Source organism: Colias croceus, chromosome 7, assembly GCF_905220415.1.
Source record: "Colias croceus chromosome 7, ilColCroc2.1".
Classification (NCBI taxonomy): Eukaryota; Metazoa; Arthropoda; class Insecta; order Lepidoptera; family Pieridae; genus Colias; species Colias croceus.
In genome coordinates this window covers 5,922,273-5,950,180 of record NC_059543.1, presented here as the reverse complement: position 1 = coordinate 5,950,180, position 27,908 = coordinate 5,922,273, and the positions used below count along the sequence as shown (strand labels likewise).

The following is a 27,908-nucleotide window of genomic DNA, read 5'->3' as shown; positions in this document are numbered from 1 at the left end:
TATCCAATCTAATTACGTAAATGTCACTGTCAAATCTGTGCCCGAAGTTCCGCGTATATAGCTTTCTATTAGCTTCCACATTTGCATGGAAAAAACATCTATATATTAATATGCATAAGGTGCTTTTTATAACGACTTTTTGTGTTATCTTCATGTTTTTTGTATGACAATACAGATAATATGTTGAATATGTGTTTCATCGCGATATGTACTGTGGAAAATACAAATATATTGCTTCCTACAATTATTGGAATATCTATATCGAATTTCAACCCACAGTTTCAACCGCTTTGTAATCTTGGGAATGAGAAACAATAATTCAGTAATTAATGTTATAATTAATTGACTTCTCCGATGTTTGTAGGAACTTATTGGCTACGCGTTTGTCCTTGACCTTGTTCTGCTTTAAAAGCGAAAGTGTCCCCAAGTGGGGTAAGGGGCAGATTATGCATACATCTGTTTCACTGATCGATTTTCTTTAGGGACAAGTAGGTGATCCGCCTTCTGTGTCCTACCAGACCGAGACATATTTTTTTTTTCGTCTCCACCGGGAATCGAATCCAGGACTCCTCGGTTCTACGCTCACGCGTCAACCACTGTTACCAAGGAGGCGTTCAATGTTCTGCTAAACAGAAGTTTAATAAATATTATTTACATTTTATATTATAATCATAAAATTCATTTTCTAAATCTTTATGTTTCACATAAAATTGTACCTATCACAATTGTGAAAGAATAAATGCAAAACAATAATTAAGCAATGCTCACCTGAAACGGTAGACAGTACGCAGATTCAATTTTGGAGATATTAATGCTGATTTTAGATGCAGATTAATATAAGAATCCGCAAGAAACAAACTGTACAAATAAATAAACATTATACGTTGCTAGATATTCAGATATACAAAGTTAGACTCAAACATTTAGCCCAGAAAATCGCTCAACCCAAGTAAACCGCGCTAATGCATGCTATTAGATTTAAACCCGCCCCATTAAGATAAGGGGAAAATATTTTGATACGAGCCTTTTCCAAGTTTAAAAGAATGCTCCTTGGGGTGTCTCTTTGATCAAGATTGATGGTTCTTTGTTAGGGAATGACTTGCTTAGTTCTTACAAATGGCTAAGTGGCCTGCTTCTGATAGTATAAAACCGTACGAAATGGTTTTTTTTTTGACGTAATCACTTACTTTTTTGTTTTAGTATCAGTGTAATTGAAAAGTGTTCAGACCTCCAATCGAATACTGATTGTGTTTATGCATTTCACATAGAATTATTGAATTGAATTAATATATTAGATATATAGTTATTAGAGGGAAGTCATTTTATTAAATCTCCACCCTGGCGGATCCAGAATATTTTGCATGTATCGTTTTTATGTACTTTTACCCCCATAAAAATGGCTTACCTCTGTTGATAAATTAAAATTGTAGAGACATGACATGATAGTTTTTCTTTTCGAGTGAAGGTGATTAAAACTAAATCCACAAAATTAAGGCTTAAAGCGCACTAGTAAAATAGATTAAGCTCTACCATATTACTGTGCGATAATCATTTTATTTTAGTACAAATTGATAATTACAGGATTTGCTCAGAAGCGTCGGCGGTCGAGAGAGTCACGTACGATTTTCTAGCGTCAATATTTGTACAAAATAACACTGCTTCAAGTAAATGTACAAACTTTGTAATTAAAAACACTTCTATTACCAAATACATCAAAAATATTGTAAAATATATTCTCGTAAAGCTTTTTCATAATGACACTCAACTACCTTAATATCATAATTTTAAGTGAGGAAATAAATATAAAGAAAAATAAAACATTAAAATTGTTAAATTTGAACAAATATTCTCTTATACACCTTAAATTTTACACATATTTTTTTTTCTCTTACTCCCTATTGTAACCAATTTTAATTTATAATAATTAAGTACTTGCTAAGAGGCTTTTTGTGTATTTATTTTAGAGGCAAGCTGTTTCTCCTAAACACAGGTTGCCCAGTAACCTAGCTAGGGAAACATTGGCTTGTATAAATAATTGTTTTGGTAGCCTTTTTATTTATATACTTTTACATGAATATTAATTGTATACCTATTGTAATAAATTGTAATTGTAATTATTGTATGTATGTATGTTTAATAATAATAAATAAAATTTAAAAAAATATTTCGTTGCTGGCATTAAAATGTAAGTATATTGTCTTACGGCCCTGCATATAATATATCAAAGGCTTTTGTTCCTAAACCTTGTTAAAGCTATTTTATATAGACACGCAAAAATATGGAGAAGTGAACACAAAGCCCACTTTTTACGCTACATCGAATTTTACCGCGCTACGTAAAAACTCGATCCCAATATATTACCTCATAAGATTTACATACAGAGTCCCAAAGTAATCATAAAATCCTATCCAAATCACTACCTTTATTCAAAACTTACGCCTTCAGAACGTTAACTTCGACTAACTTTAAGAATACCGTACAGAAAGGAGTCAGTATATAAAATAATGTATTTCTTGCATCTTTTGTTATTTTATCCCTTGGAGTAATGTTATCGAAAGTAGAGGTGAAACTTTGAAATGAGAAAATATATGAAATAGTTTCTTGAATAATATATTCGTAGCTTCTCGTTTCTTTTACGTTAATAGGGAAAATTTTGCCTATCCAACACCTTAGTTTTATTTTAATATTAATATTCTACGACTTTCCGAAAACAACAAGGTACGAGATACATTATTTTACTCACATTTGTTTTGCTCTAGTTTTTGAAAGCGTTGCAAAATAATATAAACTCACAAAAAAATATATAATGATCTTGCCGAATGGAAGGCTAAAAAATTCACCATTTTGCTCACAATTTATTACAATTTCAATTTATTATTACTAGAAACACAATAATGTACCATTACTATTTATTTCTCTAATTTATTCAGCCACTACTCGGTTAATGTCACATTTTCGTCAAAAAACACACCATTAGTAACCGACACAATCATTCGTATACATTATAAGTCAACCGTATTGAATTTTGACGTGGAATATAGGGCATTCACACCTAAAAGATTAGTCACCGATTTGTTCATACAACAGTAAAAAGCCTAGCCAGCCCCCGTACCATGATGTTATAGCAGTATTATTACCATTGCGGAAAAATGACAGCGCTAAATACCTAGGTCGTCTAGCACCGTCATTTTCCCACACTGGGAATAATACTGCTATAAGACATCATGGTAGCCCTCTAATTCACGGTTCTAACCTTGATTCATTAACTCATAGTATGATATTCCTCGAAAAATTGTTCACATTGTCGAAGACACGTGCAAAGTTGCAAAACTTTGAATACTTTTAATTAAATGTTGCGACACGTTTTATAAACTTTTTACACTTTTTATACAAATTTCTGACAAGGGTAGGTAAAAAGCCAAAAAGCTTTGCGTTTTTAAGACTAAAATAATTATTTACGCTACGTGTGGCGAGAACAGCGAACTGAATTTATAAATTCACTAGTATTCAATTTTGAGCGAGAGTTTTATTTGTAATTTTTTTTTTTTCGTTTCTACTAAAATGGGACATTATACATGAAATTTAATAATAGTTAAATTATTGTAAATAATATTTTAACAAGTTTTATAAAAAGAGTGAGTCTTTATCTTTTGCGTAAGGAAAACTCAGCAATAGTTCAATACTATCCCGTCGTACTTACGTAGGTAATTGATTAATTATATTCTAATATTGCTTATAAATTATAAATATAATTATAAATAAAAGCTTTAAATTTTTTTATTACCTACAGCTCTAATTTATTCAGATTATTACATGCGATAGCAAGTTATTGTTACAACCCGCAACTGAGACTTAAATAAATTCGAGTTTCGATATGTCAACGATCCATATTATAGTCTTAGGGTGCTTTTCCACCAATAATGTGCGAAGGTGTGTAGCGAGGAACGTGTTTTTTAAAACCAATCATAACATCGATTAATTTAGTTTGAAGCGTTAAGCGTTTTTAGTGATACTATTAGTTATTTACAAACATATTCCTCGCTACACATCCTCGCACATTATTGGTGGAAAAGCACCCTTAACCTACCCATAAATCAATCACTATGTAAAAGATGCGTAAAGTGCATCCTTTTTCTCGTACAAGTTGTCCTCATTTTTTCATCCAGTCTACCGTCAGCATATTCAGTTCTTGGAAATTTTCGAATAACTTAATAATATGTTGACGCGAAGCATGTTCCATCAAGGGAACGCGGATCGACTTTTGTGTTTAACATAAATTTGCATGACAAGATGTTCTATAGTCGCTTACTATGCACAACATGATACAGCCCTCAGGACATTGTACGTTACCCTCTTTGGGTACTCTTATCGCGTTATATTTCTTCTAACCGCCACCACTTTATGTAGGTACTGACGGAAAAAAGAAGGTACGATTTTTCTATCGGGTTCTTTGGGACTAAATCGTCCAGTTGTAATGCCATGACACTGAAATTATGTAAACGACGCAAAGTGTATACGAATGTGTAAATAAACGCAAAAGGGCAAGTGTATGTTTTAATTTCCATGACGTGATTTTACATAATATGGATTGGTTTTAAATATACTTCGATGTTTAATTAAAACTTTTTAAAAGTTTATATTATTCTGCTATCTAAATATTCATTTTTTGATATCCTACTTACGTTTTGTGTTTTTTTTTATACTTTTATTTATAATTAAAAGTTCAAAAATTTCTTCAATTTATGACATTATCTAATAAATTAACTTCTATCCTTTTTACAACGTAATATTAACTTATGTACCTACTGTTAGTATTTATAAAATATCTAACTATATAGTATATAAGTAATAAGTATATAGCTATAAAGACTATCTACTATCTTATAGTATGTACTCAGAAAACATCCATTGTTTTCTCACCTTATGCCTTCATGATGTAAACAGCGTGAATTTGCGTGAAATCCCCGAAGATTTTGTTTGGTCACGTTTGAGTAAAATGTCATATTTATATACGCAAAGTACATAACTCGTAGAAAATAACATTATTTTCTTTGAATAAATAGATTAAATTGTTCGTGTTTTTATCAGGCATCCTTATTTATTTCATACTCAGTAACATGTCATGTTAAATAAATCGGCCAAGGACGTGTCGGACCGCTCACAAACCATATTGTAGCATTGAATATATTATGAGTAAATAATAAATTAATAAAATATATTTTTTTCGCTTTGACGATAACACCACAAAATATTCAAAACTCCGGTTTTCAGAAATATCCGTTATTTTTAACGCGTGTAAATATTGACCTAAATAAAAGTATTTAAAATGTTGTAAGTATTACAAACCAGAACTGAAATAATGCATTTATAGTATCTTTAAAATGTATCGAATTTAAAGTAAGTGCATATTGTTTACATTTTAAACAACCCGTTTTACCCGCATTGCTCCGCTCCTTTTGGTCTAAGCATGACGATATATAGCACAGATCACAGAAACTAAAGGGAGATATGGTTAGGGGGCGGGGCCGGTGTCGCAGCAATATGTACAAAAAGAGAACAAACTGTAGCGGTGCTGTATACGTACGTCACTTACAATCTAGTGTGCGAACGAATAGTCGCTCTCATATTTTTGTGTGATGACACGCACACAACGCGAAGTATTGTTTTGATTTTGTTTACTGCAGTTGTGTGCGTAAATTTTTTATGAGACACGGTTTCGTACTCAGCGCAAGCGATTGGCATCTCTCTAGATCTCTATGGTCTATAGGCTTTTCACTGAAAATGTGCCATCTAACAGTGAAATAATAATTCAAATTGGGGATCCGTATGATGGGGAACCAGTAGTTTCTGCGATAAGGGTGTTCCACTAACCAACCAACCAAACAAACTTTTCAGCGTAATAATCTCTTCTCTGAATATACGAAATTATCGTGTCACAATGTTAGTTGCCACATGGCAACTAACATTGTGACACGATAATTTCGTATATTCAGAGACCCCTCCGAAACGGCTCTACCGATTCTCATGAAATTTTTTATGCCTATGGGGTAGACCTGAGATTAGGCTATCATATATTTTTCATATACCTAAGTGATAAGAATAAGGCTGAACAAGGACTACCGGGACAGATATGAAACGGATGGAGCAAGTAAATGAATATTAAAAATTTTCGAAATATGATTGGAAAATGAATAAAAAACACAATTTGTAGAATACAATCGTTTATTAACTAAACACCAAATTCTGACAACGGGAACACTGTTCTACATAAAATAAATTAAATGTAGCTTCAAAGGTGCGAAATTATAAACATCTCCTTATATGGAATATTTTTTAAATATTTAAAGCAAATTACAATTCTTATGTCCTAGTTGTTCCTCGTTTACAAATTCCAAAGTATCGATAATAATTTAAGCTATTTACAATTTACTTTAAATTTTTATTCGTACAAAAATTAAACAATCTCCTTGAAATGTTACAAGATAAAGGGTATTCATAGAATTATGTAAATTTTTGTTACGATTTATTAAATTGGTTGTGTTAAAATTTTAACCTCGAGATAAAATATATCATATTTAATTAATTTCTTGCTGACGAAATGAACACTTTTTTCTTTCTCCAAATTATTTCCATGAAATTAACATATTTGAAGCGAAACTTGTTTAGGCGCGTCGAGAGTAAAATTTCAAGATCGCCTCACGGCAATACCGTCACATCATGGAGTAAGGCTTTATTTTGGTATCTTTGAATCTTGCCAAAGAAGTTTCACTTCTGACACGTGTGCTCGGCATGCATTCTCTTTTTTTAATTTAACATCAGCTGTTTCGTTTTAGAAAGAGCATAACAATTACGAATTATTTACACTTCTATCATTATCCTTAATGACGTTTACGCCATTATAATATAAGTTTTTAATTTTTAGTTTATCCTACTTAAAACTACATACAAGTCTGAATTATGTAATTTGCCTATTTCAATTTATAAAAATTGTTTATTGTAGACATAAATAAATAGTACATTAAAATAAGTTTTAGACCTAGTGTAATGTAATACGCCTGAAAAGTTATTAAAGTCAAGAATCGTAACGTCTAAGATTAATCATATAAAATTGAGTAGTTAAAATATCTATCAATAGAACAGTACAAAATACACGAAGAAAATGAGCAAGAAGTCAATTACATTAAAACTACTATTTGATACACATCGTAATAAATCAATAGGCCTCATCAATAAATAAATATTGAAACGTAAACAAGCTACACAATTATGGCCTGCGCAGACGAGGGATTTTAGACCGCAAAATTTTTTGTCCGCCAAAATAGATAACTTACAACTGTATCGAGTAACGCAAACGAGGGATGAAATGTACCGTATAACCGCGGGCATGCAGGTAGTGGACCGGATAAAAGTACGGGGGGGTCCCCGAAAATAATAGAACATGACGTGTGACGAGCCGAAGCAACGCACACGGCAGACTTTAGTCCGCATTGTAACATCTGAATATTCGCTTTCATAGCGTGCTTTTCTCCGCACACCGTGTGCGTCGAGTACGCGGTAAAACCGCAGCGGAGTTTTTATTGGCGGAGTGCACTTTTTTCTCCGCCACGGTCAAAAATACCTCGTCTGCGCAAGCCTTTAAATATCACGAACAGTCCAAGATGAACATTCAAAACTCTTTCACATTCACTTATCGCTATCAAGTCTTTCACTTTTTATTTATATCACTATAAAACTGGCTATAAAGGCTAGTACGATGGCCACAAGCGGAGCGATGAGCGTAGCGGATCCGCCGGAGGCAGCTAGCGCGCTTGCCGTGGCCTCTACGCACTGTTGGTAGGCCACGTGCTCGAGGCAAGTGATCGCGCAATAGTGTTGGTGAGCGCAGGCGCCATCGCAATTATCTGCGTACTCGTATTTCACGTTGTAAGCCCGGAGATACCTGTGGAAATAAATAAAGGTTAATAGAAACTGTGAATCAAGTGAATCAGATTTGCGTTGATTGAGTTACTGAGAAATTTAAAAAGGATTTTCATAGAAAGAATTAACACATTTATTTCAAAATTCCTACTTTTTAATGACATAATTATGTAAGTTTATTGTGATGGAGGAGGAGGATGTTGAGTTACCTTTTCATTATCATAAAAAAGTCAAACCTGCTAAAGAAAGTAGCATCATGTGGCGTATTAGTTCGCAACTTCTCAGCCAAGCCATGAAGCGATTCCGCGGATACATCTCGAAGGCCATAGTACTGTGTGAGGTTATACTCCGCTACCCACTCCGCTCCTGAATCCGCTCGGTTCGCGGCCACAAGGTCCAAATAGAACTGCGTGTAATCTAACACCTGTTGAGGAAAAACATGTTTAAAGACCTGTTATAGCAACGTGTTGAAAACTTTTAAAGTTTTTAATACGTCTACTAAAGAAAATTTTTTGACGTGAAGTAATATTTTATCGGTAACATTTAATTTATATAATATATCTCTGCTAACGTAATTTATAAGGTTAATTATTTACAAAAGGTTATGTTTCCCTTCGTCTACGTCATCTTCCAAGTAGATAAATGTCATAAAGTCTCAAGTTGGTTGCAATATGCACACAGTGTGAAAATGTAATTGAAATCAATTTAGTAGTTTAGAAGCTTTTAGGAGTATAGCGGAGAAAACAACGTGACACATAATTTATAGACGTAATGATGTTATAACGTTTAATATGATGTTTTATGAAATTCAAATCATTAAGAAGCAGTCTATCTAAACGATCTATTGTCGATCTTATTTCTAGTCAAAACTTAATTTGTAAAAAAGAACCCAATGGTTAGATGTAAAAACTATAATTATAAAAAGAAAGAACCCAATGCTAAAATATATTGAACATTAAAAAGACTAAGCTCTTAAAACCGGAGCTTAATTCCTCTTGCTGTAGCACAGCAATTTATCAGGATACACTTAAAATCTTCTTTCTTTACATTTCTAAAATACTGTATAGAATTTCACACTATTTTTTAACAAAATGGATCACCAGGCTTTACATAATTTATATTTAAAAGTGATTTATAATGTTTACTTTGTAATTCAGTACAATGTATCGTTCTTATTATTTTGATCAACAAATGAAAATTTATAGTGATTTCAAAAGTTCCAGGTAACAAATGGAAAATAAGACAAAAAAATTTCGTAACTATCAATAGTATGATTTCTTATTAATATTCCTTTACTATCAATTTAACAGCTGATTTGAGATCTTTTCTAAAACGATTTGATCGAGTAGCCGTCCGTAGAGTTTCATTGTAGTGGCACTTCTTAATCGGGCATAAAAGCCCCCGTTTCAAGAGCCCGCTTGACTAGAACGATTAGGTAACCTTGAGTTTGTCTTTGTGATTTAATTTGAGACTAATATGCATTATAATTATTCTCTCCATGTCTAGGTCACAATCTAGTACGGTTAGAAGTTCTTACGATATAAAATGCATGTGTTTTCTTCCATTTCTTTGATTACTGGCTGCCTTACTGCAACCAATTGTGGTTCTGTTGCTAGCTAATCAAAGCTATTGCACTAATAGTGCAGTCATAATTAAGAATACTAATCTCGTCTTGCCAAGGATTGATAGCCTATGGTCTTGCCTATCATTTCTTAAGTAGGTCGTTCTTTATATTGTTGGAAACCTACCAACTACTATATTTTACCTATTATTATCAGTATTTAGTTCTTCTGTTAGAGAACGGAAATGGGGTGTGAAGATCTGAAGAGTTGTACACAATACGCAAAAATTTAATTATGCAAAATTTCAAATAGACGAGAAAGTCTGCGCTCCAATTTAATACTCTGCACCAATCGCTAAAGGCACGGAAGCAATGTATATATAGTATGGGTGTATACTGTATATGTATAACTGTATAGCTAAGGGTTATAAACTTTGTTTTCGTGACGTTGGAAACCGTATAATTCCTGGCACATTATAGCATATTGCAAAGAGATCTTAGATAAAAAGCTAAAAGAAAACTTATTATAGATATATATACTATACCTTTCCGCTGTCTGTGTCAAACTTGTAAAGTCGTAGACCAGGATTTGTTGAGCCGCCTTGTTCACGATGGGGGCTGATAGACGGCGCTAAGAAAGCCCAGGATACGGGTTGTTCTATAAAATAAATGATTTATATAATATTTCAAAGTAACAAAACTTGTTAAGTTGTAAAATGTTGTTTAATTGGCAAAAGATGGCATTGCTTTCGATAATAATAAATAAGCTTTCCGAAATTCATTTTTACTTATATAGAGTTTGTGTATTTAACATTTCATCAGGCACAAACTTTAAGAAAAGTTACACATGATAAATGTGCTGATCAAATTTCTGAATTACATTACCTTTATCATACATAACTCGGAAAGTATCAGCATGCAAGTGGCCAAAGAACTGGCCAGCAATAATTCGCGCGTATCGCCGCACAGTGCGGAGATATTTCTCGTTGGCTTCAGCAGATATACTATTGTGTCTAGAATCTGAACCAGGCGCTGCATGCCCAACTATGTAGACCTGAGAAAAAAAATTGATTAAGATCTGTTTTTTTATTGCTTAAGTAGAATTGAAATGGATGCTTATTTAACGGTTTTTATTCTTGACTTCTTCAGTTGTTGGTTATTTGTTGGAAATAAAATGTAGGTATATAGGAGTTTTTAAACCACAGTGAATATAGCATTAACTGAATATTTTTAATCTAACGCTACTGTCCTGAGTAGAAATCTATTTCAACCGTTTATATGTGCCCATATTTTTATTTTATAAGTATTTCATATAATAATATGTTCTTTAAAAACTGGGTAGTTCCTCATCAAAGCAGATAAATAAACAGAATTTTAATAAAAGAAGATTTAAACCTTATTATTTGTTAAATTGCAACATTTATTTTTTTCTACATGCTATAATGCTCCAGATTGCATCAATTATAAAACAAGGGTAAAAATAAAGTGAAGCAGCAGTTTTAATCCCTTCATCCAATTTCAAAGGCTATTAAAATAACGAGTTTCTAATGTTCTAATTATGAAAAACGATTTACCTTCGATTTTATATGACCTTTACCTACTTTCACTGCACAAGTGAGCCTTATTGTATAGAAAATTACATATCATTTGAGTTTTATAAGCTAAGTGAAACTAAAATATTTTATTTTTAACATAGGTATTTAAAATCGCACTATCACGAATTTTATTTCAATTTAACTTATTGACTCGTTTATAATAGACAAAAAGTGTCATAACTTCCATTCCACACCAAGTTTTTCCTTTAAATTGTTAAAATTGATTACGACTATCGTTACAGTATCAATACAGAAGTCGACTCGAACTTCCAATTGCAAATTGATTCCCATAACTATGTTTATCGATACGTTGCAAAGGATTGATATTTCACTGTTTAATTTATCCATTACACTCGCCGGTATGAACCGTTTATGAATTTTAAAAGTATGAGATAAATCCATCATATGCTGGATAATAAAGTCATTTATATTTATAAAGTTCAATGATACCAGATGATTGTTTAACGCTTAATCATTATGTTTTAAATTGCTTCCATTATACTGTGAAATAAGGGCTTTAACTAGTATGGGAATTTATGTTATGATACAGGTAATTTAAAATCGTTATCGCATCTACTTATGGTCTTTCATCGATTGCTATAATTGTAATAGATGTTCAGAGGTATGTCACTGTATATTGTACTGTATGTTATTATAATAGGTTAAAATTTGATCGAATAATAATACTGGTACCATTATTACCTTAGAATTAAAAATAACTTTTAACGCATCAACTCTAGCACGTAGCTAGTACACACAATACAGTATGATCTATTATTATAACATCTTCACGATGCATAATACAAGAGAGCGATATTCATAAAAATCCATTCAAATCGTAACACGTCCCTCCGTTCGTTAGTTAACAGACAACCCTGACATTATTGTCACCCGATCAGCCGGCGTATAAAGCCTCTTTATGAATACAGACGCATAAACAGTGTGTGTTATTTATAAGTGAAGTCAACTTATGTATGTGACGGATGCAATTCACAATATATTTTTTACTGATGGACTTTCTTTGCGAGGAAGAAGGTGATCAGTCATAATGTCTCTTGATAGACTCCACCAAGGAAGAGGACATAATATTATGTTCTATTGTACTATTAATATTAAGAATACGAAAGTTTATGAAGATAGATGTTTTTTTTTTTTTCACGAAAAGGGCTACGTATTTGTGTGTAGAAATACTTGATTTTAAAAACTCTAGACAACAGGCTATGTACTTAAATAATTTCTTACCATTTCTTTATTAGCGATAGATTTTTCAAGAACAGAATCCAGCCATTCCCACTGCCGTCGCGCGTGGACAGTATTCTGCTCACGGACCGTAAACAAATTCGTGTTTAGTGCCACGATCCGTAGCTTGCTTTGTGTCTGCTCTATTGTATAGTATCCCCCTGATAAAATAATAATTTTAACATTATTTTATAAACCCCAATCATTAATTATTATAAATGCTAATGAATGATGATTAACGATGAAATAAAGCTGTGCTTTCCGTATTGTGTATAGTTACACGCAAATGTTTAATAATAGGTGCAGTTGTACAATTTTATGTCCATTTAATTTATCATTGTTTAAGTACGGTTTTAAATTGAAAGCCATATCTGGTTTAAACATGTTAAATGAAACGATGAAATTTGTTCCGTGTACATTTCTTCAAAAAATGCAAACGCAATATGAATAATGGAATTTAATAACAACATTCTAGCTATTATTTTATCAGTGAATTTATGGATAATTTACGGAATGTCTTTGTTTATGACCTCATAAAGCATGTAAATATTAAACCCTTAAAACTCATACCATTTTTTAATGTTTGCAAGGCTTCCAGAGGTAACCAATGGCTCCATAAATTAGTTAACGTTTCCGACGGCGCCGGGTCTGTATAGCCCAGTACTGGGAACACGAAGTGAGAGCTAAACGTCATTCGAAGTAACTCTGTCATGTTTCTAATTGCCTGGTACCTATCGACGTCTTTCCCACTATATCTGGAAGCTATTATGCCACTGTGAACCAATAATTAATTAAATGAGAAAAATAATCTAAACCACATTTATATTTAATACATTTTGATCAAAATCTGTTCAGATCCAAAAACCCTCACATGAACAAGTTAATTTCGCATTACAAAGAACCAGCTAAGCCAGATTCTCGTTAAGACTTAAGTCGAATTTAATTTAAACATTCTTCGTTGAAATGAGATAAATTTAACATTATATTTTTGCAGAAGGACGTTTTTAATATGCCTAAAAGCCTGAGAGTTTTTCAGTAATTTCGGCTATAGGTAACAGCTTATCTCAGTAGGAGAATAGAGGTATAATATTCATAAGTGTTCTTGGCTTGGTACAGTCAACAGTTGGCAAACGACCTGTGGGCTAAACATTCTAAGACGCGGTCAGTTTAATGGGTGTCTACTTACTGTATCAGCTTAGCACTGTATTTTGCATGTAAAACATAGCTGGAGAACTGTCTTGTTGGCGTTTATTGTAGATAACGTACACCGTCTTCGGTGAAATGCCTGAAGCCCACCTCCTTGTGGGCTTTGAAAGAAAGTAAAGAGAAGAATAATTATTATTACTTACCCAGTCCATAAAACAAACTCGACATTTTCAGAATGCCTCGTGCGCATATACCGGAGAGCAGATACGATCAGCTCCAAGGGGCTGTCGCAAGCATAGTCCCCAAAACGTCCCAGGGAACGGTGATGCCCTGAACTACCACGATCATCCGTTCTGTGACAATCTGAATGAACAGGTGTTTTTAATATTGTAATTATAACCCAATAACTGCTGACTAATAAAATTTTGAAGTCATTTTCTTCAATGGATTTCGTGATGAATATTATGAGAATTATCTTGAACAAAATTGTAACTTTTGAAGATGTTAAGTTTTAAAATAACTTACGTTTTCTCGTGTCTCCTTGTGGTGAGTATAACGGATCGTAGTGGAAGTCTGTTATGTGCCAGAAGTAACCTGAAACAATGAATTTAGTTTAATTATCAAGCAAGTATATGCTTATGAAATAATAACCTAAAGACGGCTGAACTTCAAGGATATTTGGTATGTTCGATTTGTCTACACCTGGATAAGGATAAAAAAGGTATAAAAATTTATTTCCTGAAAATAGAGCATTATAATAAAAGAGCTACACTTTATTATTAAGGCGCTCAATTCACTTAATATAAAACATGACATTGTTATAAAATAAATAAGTATAAGGCGCGGTAACATAATTAGGAAATATTATCACATGTAATATGATGAGTGAGCCGCAGGCAGTTCTAGCCTATGAAATCCCTTAATCAACAATCCTAATGGGATTTGAGTGGTTGACGACACGTAAGATGTGTTATCTGTTTGTTGTATGAGAATTTAACCGCAATTTACCGCGCATTTTATTATTCAATAAATTTTATTTTTTCTTTATTTATTATCAGAATTAGAAATAAGGAAGTAATGCAAAAATGTTTTGAATTGCAATTAGACCTAACTACACTTAGAGTGTGTGTTAACACTAAAAGTGTGTAGGTACGTGGCTCTGCCGAGGAAATAGCGTTTGTCGATTTTCTGACCGAGCTGCTTAGCGAGGAAAATGCTTCGCAAGGCTGCTTGTTCTGTGTGTGGCCTATTGGTGTGAAGTCCCGTGTCCCCTAGTGGGGTAAGGGACAGACGCACTACACATACATCTGTTTTTCTGTTCTATTTTTTGGGACATTTTTTCTTCTTCATCTCCACCGGGAATCAAACCCCTCGGTTCTACGCTCACGCGTTAACCACTGAACCAAAAGCGTGGACGATGTGGGCGCTTGCTTTTACTTAAAATTTGTCTCAAAATCTATATTATTTTCACAAGTACAATATGATTGCGTACTCTTAAAGGTCGGTCGTTATGTTCCAACATTTCCCTCTCACAGTGGGCTAAAAAACGATTGATTAATGACATACCCACGGACTAATGAGCGTGAACGTTCAAAATATCTTTTGGGAATCGTTAAGCACACGCGGCTCGTACTTTTTGCTTCAAACATATTTTTTTTCCTTTGAATATTTTTTTGTTGAGATAGTAATTATACGTTTATTTTATGCAATAGCTAGAAAGAATCCCTATCTATATAATTAACAGAAATACATTACAATACTTATATTTAAAAAAATCTGGATGTAGTATCACAGAATACATAATAGTAGCTAAACGCTACAGAACGGACACTCTCCGCCTCCCGCCAAAATTAAACACTTACCTCACCCCGCACGATCAGACATGTTATGGTACCCATTTCCCCGCAAGGACGATACCAACGACGTCTTAGACGAAACGCAACGAAGATTGACAACATTAATCAAATTGACATAAAGTAATTTTATTATTTTGGATTTGTGATTATCGTTTTTCGTAGAAAATGGTTAAATATTGTGCTGTTTACGGATGTATTTCATCAGAAAAACGCGAATTTTTTTTTACGCTAGTCACAAATGTGCCAACCATAAAGCGTTAACACACACATTTGCAGTCTCTACAGTGTGACTGTCAAAACAATCATTTTGTATGGAGTGTCCGGGGTGTGGTAGTATCACAAATCGCTTCTTCTTTTTCAGGACACTATACCACTTCAATACCATTTTGCTTATAAAATAAGAAAAAAAAAAGACGTGTGGCACTAGGGACTGCCGCGGTAAAGCTATTGCATAGCATTAGCATGCCTTCAAGCCACACCTCCGAGCCCGTCGGAGTGGGGAGCGTGAGGTTTTTTTCGTTACGGAATTTCTCGATTCGGTCCCCGCGCTCTAGGCCCGCGATAGAAGTTATGCAATAGCTTAAAAATCTGTGATAAACTTCACAAAATAGATAGTACCTAGTATATTATGAAATCAGTAGATATATTAGAAAATTTAATGATAGACACAAATAGATTTCTAACATTATTATACGCCAATAGTGGCTTTTACAAATCCGTCGGTGGTTTTGGTATAATAATTATTTACAATTAATTACTATTATCCTAACAGTTTTAATTAATCCCGTCCCCTATGCCACAAGCAGATTGACATCTCCCTCAGTAATTGCTCTGTCTTTAACATATTGAAATTTATGTTAGCGTTTCAAATAATTTTCTATGTAATACTTAAATGTCGTTTTAATGCAGGTTTAATTTAAATTTTAATAAGAATCAGAAACATGGTTTATGCAAATGCAAATGCTAAACTCCTGAAAGAACGTAAAAAGTTGCGAAAAACGAATAAGCTTTAGTAGAAAGAATAATTTTGTAAAAATTATTGTTCTAACAATGATTTACTTATTCTAGCTCTCAATTAAAAAACAAAAACTTATTTAATTCATTAAGATTTTAATCTGTCAATAAAAAGGTAGGTAAGTCAGTAAACATTACTTCAATTATATTACGAAATCAAAACGAAACATAATTTATAACTCCGCTATAAAAACTAGACCGGCCCTAACTAATTCAAGTATGTAGTCATTTTATGTAATAGCAGCTCTTCAGTAAAATGCAACCTCAACTGAAAATATTTTCCATCCTTGAAAAATTTAAACAGAGTAATTTTCTTATTTATAATCTATATTTCTACAGGGTTAGTTTTCAATGACCAGCCAAAATTTGAAAATAAGATCTATATATTAAACTAAAGGTACATTTGAAACATTATTGTCGAATAAAATAAAATAAAAATAATAGCATTCATTTGAAAATGTCTTAAAAATTTCCTAAATCGTAAACACCGCCAGAATCAATGCACTTGTGTGCGTGCGCGCATCGCCAAATTTATGTGTGTGCTAACTTCTACCTATCTAGGTTGTTGAACTGAATTGTGCTTTTGTAATGTCCACACGTTCACTTTTTAGTGGCGGACAGGAATGAAATCTAATTTAAAAAAAATGTTTTTTTTTTCATTAGATCTAAAATGTTATCGATTCTGAACCATTTCTGAAAATTTGGCCGGTCATTGAAAACTAACCCTGTATACTTACTTAAAATATAAAGATAAAGAGTTCGTTTTTTGAAGGTGTTAATGTCAGGGTCTGAAAAGTTTTTCATTGTAAGATATACCTATGATAAACCGCGGGAATAGCTAATGTAGGTACCAAATTTACCGTTACGCCCGTGTTCATATTACAACAATGTAATGTACTCGCTATTCCCAAGTTCCATGTAAAAGGAGAGGAACCCATTGCCACGATAAGCTTAAATAATAAAGGCCAAGATTGATTTAAGTACCATTTCCAAGAACAATCGTCAAGCCCTTTACTTCGGAAATGCCCTTAGGCGCTTGGTTACGGTGGTGACCTTGAAACAAACAGGGTAACCGTACCACGCCCTTTAGTGTTGAAAGTGATAAAGACAATATTTCTACAAACCCGAAAGATACAATATAGTACAAAGACAGGTTTTTCAATTGATATGCAGTGAAAACAAGCTTTTAAAATAAATTAATTTTGTGTTAATCGATAAATCTTGGAATTCCGGCTTACATAACGTATGTTGTGCAAAAACATAAAGGGGTTATACGCAATCCTACCAGGGCCTCATAATCCTTAAGGCCTCTCGGATATTAATGAAACGGCAACTCACGATTGTACGTACATGTACAGGGTTACCATGTTATCTTATAATCAGTATTATTTCCAGCATGGGAAGAGATGGCGCTAGACGACGAATCGCTGTCATTTTTCCACATCTAATAAGTTTCTAATATTTATATTATACAGGCGAAAGTTTGTATGGATGTATGGATGTATGGATGTTTGTTACTCTTTCACGTAAAAACTACTGAACCGATTACAATGAAATTTAGCACACATATAGAGGGTAACATGGATTAACACATAGGATAGTTTTTATCCCGGAAATCCCACGGGAACGGGAACTATGCGGGTTTTCCTTTGCAAACGCGGGCGAAGCCGCGGGCGGAAATCTAGTTGGAAATAATACTGCTTTAAAATGACATGGTACGGGGGCAGGTGTTGCGGATGTCGGGCAGTTTAATACAATATAATACACGAGTTTACTAAAGTGGCTCCCTGTGGCTTTAACCGTTTTTAGAAAATTGCCATGCTTGATGTTTATTTATCGGGAATTCCGTTGATTTTATTATTACGTAGAAAGAATATTCAATCAATTTTTGATTAGTTTAGGTATACGTGTGAATACTTTTTCGTACTTTCTTACATACAGTGATATTTTTTATTGTTTGAAATATTAAAGCATGAAAACTGTGTCGATGTAAATTTGAAAAATAATTTGCATTTATAATAATATTTTTTTCTTCAATCGATGCAACGATATGTGAAACTGCGAGCCAGTGCTAGTACCTATATAGCTGTCTAGCCTTTTTAATAAAAAGCACATATCCATTTGGAATAACAAGGTGAATAAAAGATAGTACGATTTAAATAAACACACACAATAATGATGATTTATGGCACAAAAGTTCGCGCGCCAACAGGAAAAACTCAGCATCTAGAATGAATAATATTCACATCTCTCTTCCATGTGATTACGTGTCACAGAGCCACATTTAAATTTTGTTACGTGCTCGTAGTTTTAAGCTCATTTTCCCTTGTATTATATATGTTAAATACCATCAAGATGCTGTGCATTTTCTGCATTACATGCCGTACGAAATTTTACCTTAGTTGCTTTGTACCTCAATGGTTAAAAGCAGTTAATATTTTTAGTTTTAATTCTATAAAATTGCTCTCAAACAGTATTTGGTTTGGTATCTATTTATATTTGACTAAATTAATAATATACGCATATTACAGTTCAATATTAATACCGAAGGTTTACCCCTTTATATAACATGTATGTTCAAATAATTTTGCAATATGTTTAATGCGTAACCACACCCCGGACACTCCATACAAAATTATTGTTTTGACAGGCACACTGTAGAGACTGCAAATGTGTGTGTTAACGCTTTATGGTTGGCACATTTGTGACTAGCGTAAAAAAAAATTCGCGTTTTTCTGATGAAATACATCCGTAAACAGCACAATATCTATCCATTTTCTACGAAAAACAATAATCACAAATCCAAAATAATAAAATTACTTTAAGTCAATCTTATTAATGTTGTCAATCTTCGTTGCGTATCGTCCTTGCAGAAAAATGCGGACCATTTTTAGGCTGATCGTGCGGGGTGAGGTAAGTGTTTAATTTTGGCGGGAGGCGGGAGGCGAGTGTCCGTTCTGCCCCCCTTATCTACAGCTTACGTCAATCTCATACATTCGTAGTCTATTCTATTGAACGCTACGCTAATAGAAAGCCACTTGGCTAGGGGGGTAGCGTTTAGCTACTATTATGTATTCTGTGGCGTAACTAGTAGAATAATATTATATAGATAAATTTATATAGATTTCTTTTAAAATCTAAGGAAAGAAAGACGTTTTAAATGAAACATAATACTATTTGTTAAGCCACAGATCGCTTAGTATGAAGAAATAGATGATTTATTTACTTTATGTTCACCATCACCCATCTTGCATCCAAACTTATTTGACATTTTGCTATTGCGTAAGACTCTGCTTACTCGGAAAGATTTAATATCCAAAACGGGAAGCATCCCTGAATAACTTTCTTTGGGGAGTTTCATGCAACAAATTAGAATGCAAATATATCCCGGATTCTCCGCAACGGAATACTTTAAAATATAAGCGACCTATATTGAATTTATTTCTGTTTTGATAAAAAGGATTTCATTGTAAATTTAAATGTATTTCCCTTATTTTAACAACATGCGAAATATGCCAAAAATGTAACAAATAGGTTCTTATATTAAAACTAGCTTACCGCCCGCGGCTTCGCCCGCTTTCTCTAAATCGATTTGAGATTTAAACTATCCTATCTCTCAAGTTGGATCGAACTGCAAATGGTGTGCGAAATCGGTTAAGTGGTTTAGGAGTCCATTGAGAACAAACATTGTGACACGAGATTTATATTAAGATAATATTATTATATATTAAGATAATATTATTATAATAAATGGATTAATAATAGTAGTGTATTCATTTTGAACCTTCGGAAAATGTATTTTAAAGCAAATAAATAAAAAATTTCAGTATATTTAAAAATGTCTACACTGAAATGCCCAGTTATAAATTTGTAGAGGTAAAGCGAATCCAATTATTTCTCGCAGTGGCCACAAGAATGCGGGATGATGTTATGAATGTTATATTAATCTAGTATTATGAGTCCTAGTTTTATTTGTATAGCATTTGCTCTGAAATCTTTAGTCAAGCGCTTTTGAAATGCTCCGTGTCAAGGTATTATATATTGAAATTCCGCGAATATTGCATATAGATATTGTGGTTGTGTTTACTGCTTTGAAATAATTTTACTCAGCAATTTTGTTATTAAGCTATTGCATAGCTTCTATCGCGGGCCTTGAGCGCGGGGACCGAATCGAGAAATTCCGTAACGAAAAAACCTCACGCTCCCCACTCCGACGGGCGGAGGTGTGGCTTGAAGGCATAGCATGCAATAGCTTACCGCGGCAGTCCCCGAGTGCCACACGTCGTTTTTAGTTTTGTTGAATATGTGAATAGAAATTACTCGAAGAATAAATAATACTAAGAAACGTATTATTTCAGGATTTAAGGATTAAAATATAGTAAAGGCAATATTGTTTTTCTAAGGAGCCGTTTTTTTATCTATACTAATAATATTATTAAGCTGAAGAGTTTGTTTGAACGCGCTAATCCCAGGAACTACTGGCCCTATTTGAAAAATTCTTTCAATGTTAGCCCATTTATTGAGGAAGGCATTATCATCACGATAAGACCAACAGGAGCAATGCGGGTGAAACAGCGGGGAACAGCTTGTTTAGAGATAAATAAAACGCACTAATTAGATATCAAAGATAAGCAACTAAGTCATCAAGGTCCTATCTATACATTCGAACACTTTAGTTATTATTCTTCTGTATTATTTTAAAACTTTTTCAATAAAGATTTTTTCTATTTCTATATCATAATATGCTGCTTATCCACTGCTATCCCAGCCAAAAATAATGAACCATAATCTCCAACATACCTTCTAAACTTCGAAAATTTTGAAATGTTCCAGGAAAAATTGTAATCTCCTCACAGATTCTAACAGATCTCGTTCTAATAAATTCAAATGTAATACGGAGCCATCTTAAATAACTGTAAGTGGTTTGAATATCTCGGGGATATAAATCAGAGCGAATATTAATGGTTCTTACCTTTGCGGAATAAAAGAATGGAACTTAAGATTGATGTACCGGAATTTTGTTTTACTAAATATTTTTGATGTACCTAAAAGTTATAAGCATAATGGATTAGTTTTAACAATAAACTGAATTGATTATGTATAAAACTCTAATTTATAAATTGTTATTTTATTTTATTTTAAGAAAATCGCAAGAGTCATTTTCTATGCTGTCATTAAAACTATAATATTTTATACTAGGTTTCCGCCCGCGGCTTCGCCCGCACAGTCAAAGAAAAACCCGCATAGTTCTCGTTCCCGTGGGATTTCTGGGATTGCGTCATTTTCCCGGGATAAAAAGTAGTCTATGGGGGCGAGAGGTATCAAAATATCCCCATTCCAAATTTCATGAAAATTGGTTCAGTAGTTTAGACGTGATTGAGTAACAGACAGACAGAGTTATTTTCGCGTTGTTAATATTAGTATGGATAGTTCTCCATAATCGCTAAAAGAATAGCTAGACTATTCCATTTTGGAGTAGGACCACACTTTTTCAACAGTGTAATGTGTCTGCCTTCTCAGATATCGCATTACATTAGTCTAACATAACGAACGAATGTTACACTAACATGCCATAGTGGAGAATAGAATATTTTCACATAAAATATTATTGAAATAGTTAAGAAATACCTTTTCCCTAGCAGAAATGCCTTATTAAACCCAGGGTAAGCGTGACTAACTTCACTTTAATGAATTGACCAATCGGCGATTATTCAAGATAAGTTTCAAACATAATAATTATCACGATTCAAGCGGCGAAATTGCGTCATAAAATGTTACTCAAAGCATACTGTAAAGGTATTCATTAACTGGAAATGCTCATGTGTGCTCGTTAATCAACTCGTTATTATGTGGTTAGCATAAGTAAATGTGCGCGAAACACGACTCCATTTCACATATCTGACACCATTCACTCGATATTCTGTATCAGAATAGACCCGAATAATGTCTAGATTACCATCTGTTTTCGTACCTGACGTGATGTAATATATAACCTTCTGTACATAAAGAACGTGTACTGATTGATTGACTTACTTATCAACGCCGAATGGAAACCACTGAACTAATTGCACGAAATTGGATCGTAGGTTTATTTATGCCGTAATCGTCTAATAAGGATGGGCAAACCCTTCAGAGGGTTTAATGGGAGATTAAAATTGGTATCGTAATTTTTCAAGGGTCCTTATTAATTTGCTTGAGTTCTCTCTTATGAAATGTTACGGGAAATTTTGTCTTAGATATTTAAAAGGGAATGTACATTTAGGTATACAACTGTTTACGTTCTCAGCGAGACAATTTTAGATCATGTTGTGTTTATTATAACATCCATATAGGTAAGTATGTACTTACACTCACAAACATTTTAACAGAAATATTTCAAAGCGATCTCATCATCAGTCGTCTAGTTTCCATAGCACCAATTGCCTTTAAAGTAAGTACCTAAAATAATTGATTAAATAGTTCGTGGTGGGTGCATATTATCCATACATTGATTAATTCCTTGTACTTTCGTGTTCGCTCCGTGTTAGAAGAGGATCGATACCGTGATATCGCGCCTATTCGCTGAGGCAATTCGTTACAAATCAAATCATTTATTCAGTGCACGATACATGCCACAGGTGTATTGGTCTCACGTTATTTGCGAGGTTGTTGCATGTTTCGTGTACATTGACGAGTGATAAGAGAAGCCTGTGGGATGGTTGCAAATAATTGATCAGTGGTATTGATACAATGATAATACTACGTACAGTAATTATCAGTTACTTTAGGTTATTTTTAAGATAGATAACATGTTACGTAACTTACAACATATATTTTATTTAAAAAAAACGGCAAAGTTTATGTAATACAAAATATAACTCTTCTATCTAAAATTGTGGCATATGGAGCGCTTTTAAATTTCAAACTCATTTTCTGTGCAAACGAAGGCTATGAATTGGAAAACAGTCAAAAAATTAGCGACTACAATTAATAAAACTGAAGAGAATCTTTTCGCACATTGATTTAGCCCCAAAAATGACCATACCTTACATAGAAACCGGCATTTACCTTACGTACAAAACACATAAGGAAACTCAAAGTCAGAATAGACGAAGTATCATCAATCAAGCCGAACCCTTCAACAAAAGGAGTAAGCTTGTGATTAGGGAATCTAAATTATCTACTGACGTATGGGCCAAGAATAAGCAATGAATCTTCGTGTAAGATATCGGAAATTGCCATTTAGTTTTACGATTATTACGTTCACTATTTTATACTTTGTAACGTTCTGTGGAAATTTTAACTGTATTTTTTATAAGTACGGAAAATCGATCAATCACAATTATCTAATCTTATAAAATCCGTTTGAATCTTCAAAATTAGTATTTGCTAGCGTAGTAATTGCTACGTCGTAGCCGCCGTACGTAGTCTGCTACGAAGGCAGATTTATTTGCAACCAATAATAAAAATTATTATTTATCCACCTTCATGTTCCAGATCTTATCAATATCTTCATTTAAAACGAAGCCCTGTATTCCTTTAAGCCGATTTTTTATGAAAAATTTAGTTAATATTTTATTCATATTAATAAAAATAATATTGACTCGCTTAACTGGCTCCTCTTGTACATATTCAATTTTGGAAACAATTACCTACATTAAAATTACGACCGGCAACTGTGTTTAAAGCTAAGGATTTCATGCTTATTACTTTGCCTAAAACAACGAGGTAACAAGGTAATATATTTACTCCAGTTTATTTAATTGCACTTCAGTCCAACCTATGAGCGCTATGAACATATTTCGGGCTCATTAAAAACTTTTAGTCTGACAAAAACAGCGCTTAGCCGTTTGCCAAAATACTGAAAACTTTACGTATAAACACTAAACTAACCCTCTTAAAGTTTGTCCGGCTAACCCTATAAATTCATTTCACAAATTCAAATATATTATAATTTCCAGAAACAATTCGGTTTCAAACTCTTAGAGGTGTAGTATTGAATTATTAAGACTAGCTAATGCATTAATTTGGTAGGAATGTTGCAATTCTAAATGCAATGTCATTATTAATTCTATCTCGAAAAGGAAATTCATTCTGCAATAATTCGGGAATAAAATAAGGTCTTCATCTAATTCGGTAAAATTAAGAGCAAGTTTTTACATCATATACTGTATAATATATATACCTATCTCTTACTTATATGATGTTTTATTCATTTTGCACTTTTACTATGTAGGTACGTTTAACAAAATAAGCCGCAAACATTTACAAGTTGCGATGTGTACGTTATAAACATTTTTATTATATTTATTTTAACATCATTCATAACCAGCGTCTTTACCTCGACTTTAATTTATTATAGAAGCAATTTAATTTTATCTGTTAATTAGATTAAATCCTCACTGTTCCGAAAATAGATCATATTATTATTATTACACGAAGTCAATAATACCGTTTCTATAATGCCAAGGCAAATGGAATACTTCACTTGAAAATTAGAGCAGATTGATTAAAAATACATTACAGCCAATCCGCGAAGGTACCGCTCGTTATTAATAATTTCTGTGGAAACTTGTTCTAGAAGGTGTAAAAGACTTTACACAGCTTGGTCAAGACGGTTGCTATGGAAACAAACTATTAATAGATAAGTGAGGTGGCACTGTAAATAAGGACAAGAGAAGAAATGTTACTGCATTTTATGATGACCCGATTAAGTATTGGTGAATGGCCCTTTGTATGGTCATATTGCATATAGTACTGCAGAAAATTTATAATACTTCGTAACGCAATAGAACGAAGTCAATAATACCACAGTTATAATACCATTTCCATAATGCCATGCTGGTATCTATATTTTGGAATATGAGTGTCTTCAGTGTGCTATTATTTTCATATTCCTTAAGAAAGTACAAATACCGTATACAGTTAGTACTATTGCACTAATCTCTCACAAAACACAAGATCCTACAAGTAACATTTACATTGCAAATATTCAAACATTTATTGAGTAGGATTGAAGAGATTTTGAGAGAACATTGGAGAGAAACTTCAAATTTAAGAGACTTAAGAAAACTTAAGTATTTGTAGTATTTTCATCGAAGTTCTCAATGCGATTGTGTGAAATAGCATTGCATTTTGTCGATTTGTTTTAATGTTTTATTAGTAAATGCTGTTGCAAAGTGTGAAAATGATTATTTCCGTTTTTTACAAATGATCTTACGAAATACAAAAAAAAAAAGAACTGAAATATACAATTTTCGCTAAAAGTCTCTATGCCAAGCAAACTTATATTTACCTACTAATTAATTTTTATAACTGTGATGTCAATTTTTCTAGAAATAAAAGTTGAATAAAAGCCTAAGCACTGTCAATTTCAAATATATATCTATACATATAATAAATCTGTAAAAGGGTCAATTCTGTACATTGAAAATATTGAAAAAATAAATAGCAGGGGGTGTTATTGGATCGATACCAAGCCCAAATATGTGACTAAAAAAATTTTTGTCTGTCTGTCTGTCTGTCTGTCTGTATGTTCAGGCATCACGTGAAAACTAACGGTTCGATTTCGATGAAACTTGGTATAATTATACATTATTATCCTGGGCATAAAATAGGATACTTTTTATTCCGGAAAAATACGTAGAAAAAAAAATCTTAATTTTTCTTAATTTTTCCGCGCGGACGGAGTCGCGGGCGGAAGCTAGTCTTATAATAAAAAAGTATGTAATCATTTCGAGAATAGTTCAAGGAAATAAAATTATCTATTATATACGTTAAATGTTGGAAGGTTGATGACCGAAGGATCTTTTATTATTCGTCTCGACTTTTTATGTCAAGCACTCTAAAAGTTATGATGTAAATTATTTATAGATTATAAGTAACTTCTGTATGAGAATAAAGTTATATAAAAAGTCTAACAATAATTTGATAACTTACTTACTCTTTTAATAGCTTTCAATAAAAATAACATTGATTTGGTATGTACATTATTATAAGTTTTCCTGCCCGAAATCACGGGATACCTTTACTTTGTAGTGATTTTACGCAATACATTTTAATAATAAATAATAATAATAATTCATTGATACATATTTGAAAATTTTTTAGAATATTTGATGAAATTTTCAAATTGGTAGGTAATTCTTAAGTAATTATAATAATTTGCTATAAGTATTACTTAAATACTTTCCAAGTTACAGAACGAACTTATAAAAGTTCTTATTCAACAATCACTATTATATAAAAGAAAATGAAGTACATATAGATAGTTACAAAGATTTTAACAAAAGAAATAACAATGACAACCTTGTTTGAGAGACGTTTGATCTAACACGTGTTGTAGCTCCGGGCTTGTAATGTTTATTGTTTATTCTCCTTTCCTATGCTTTAGCGGAATGTTCTATTTTATTTATTTATGTAAGAACAATACCTATGTTTACAATTAAGTGTTAAAAATATCGTTCGTGAAGGACCACATTTACAAGAAATAATATTTAGACACATATTAGACCATTCATTCAGGAACAGAAACCGATAGCGGTAGTATATTTTAAAAATAAAATTTCTACCAATCCATACTTACATTATAAATGCGAAAGTAACTTTGTCTGTCTGTCTGTTACTCAATCACGCCTAAACTACTGAACCAATTTTCATGAAATTTGGTATGGAGATATTTTTATACCCGAGAAAGGACATAAGCTACTTTTTATCCCGGGAAAATGATGTAATCCCGGAAATTCCACGGGAACGGGAACTATGCGGGTTTTTCTTTGACTGCGCGGGCGAAGCCGCGGGCGGAAACCTAGTTCCTAATATATTCCATTGTATCAATTATTAAATTGTTTTCATCCACCATTTATATTAAGATATGTACACAGTACAATACAAAAAGTGTACGTATATAACAGTGAATACAAAACCATGACATTATAATTTTGTATTCTTTGTAGTATGTATAGTATAGCTTATTCTTTGGAGTAGTATCTTTGTTCCCTCTAACAGACTTAATTACTGTCATTATTGTCTTTTGTTTTTTGAAAGCTTTTTGTATAGTAGGTATTGTTTTTTTATATTTATGAATGTAGCAGCTGTTTGCCCCGGCTCCGCTCAGTAGTAGGGGTGACGGTTTATGAACATTTTCCATATTGTATCAGTTATTTTTTTAGAATTTATTGCAGTCTTTTGGAAGTATAGTAACAAATATGTCAATGACACATTTTTATTTATATTGTTTTATAATTCAGATCATGGAATCCTAAAAAACTTACCGATTTTAGCGTGAGTGCAAGTCAACAAGAGAACACATATGGACATCAATATGAGGCTGGCTGTCGACATTTTGAACGTCGTATCTGAAAATAAAAATAAAATGATTAAAAAAATGAGGTTAATTCACATAGTGAGTTACATTGGTCATTGATGTGTGTGGGACAAACTAGGGTATATTTTATAGAAAAATATATTTAAACTTTCGACATTGTATAAAATATACCATTTTAGTTTGTTTAGATCTCCAATAAATAATACTTTCACTACATATCTTCAATAATAAATAATTGAAGATGGAATAAAAATATGATAACATTGTACTTAATT

At 32.8% G+C, this 27,908-nt stretch overlaps 1 protein-coding gene across 1 annotated transcript in view; it reads right to left on the bottom strand.

The window, feature by feature from the left end:
- Window positions 1–6,204: 6,204 nt before the first annotated feature.
- LOC123693352 (acid sphingomyelinase-like phosphodiesterase 3a) overlaps window positions 6,205–27,908 on the bottom strand; it is a 36,219-nt gene continuing 14,515 nt past the window's right edge. The window contains exons 2-10 of the mRNA XM_045638410.1: window positions 27,581–27,664; window positions 13,984–14,052; window positions 13,662–13,821; window positions 12,883–13,085; window positions 12,316–12,473; window positions 10,364–10,532; window positions 10,024–10,136; window positions 8,154–8,341; window positions 6,205–7,939 (exon numbers count right to left, since the gene is read on the bottom strand). Of these exons, the coding sequence (XP_045494366.1) occupies window positions 7,717–7,939; window positions 8,154–8,341; window positions 10,024–10,136; window positions 10,364–10,532; window positions 12,316–12,473; window positions 12,883–13,085; window positions 13,662–13,821; window positions 13,984–14,052; window positions 27,581–27,650 (1,353 nt within the window). The 5' untranslated portion in view covers window positions 27,651–27,664 and the 3' untranslated portion in view covers window positions 6,205–7,716. The remainder of the gene's footprint in view (window positions 7,940–8,153; window positions 8,342–10,023; window positions 10,137–10,363; window positions 10,533–12,315; window positions 12,474–12,882; window positions 13,086–13,661; window positions 13,822–13,983; window positions 14,053–27,580; window positions 27,665–27,908) is intronic.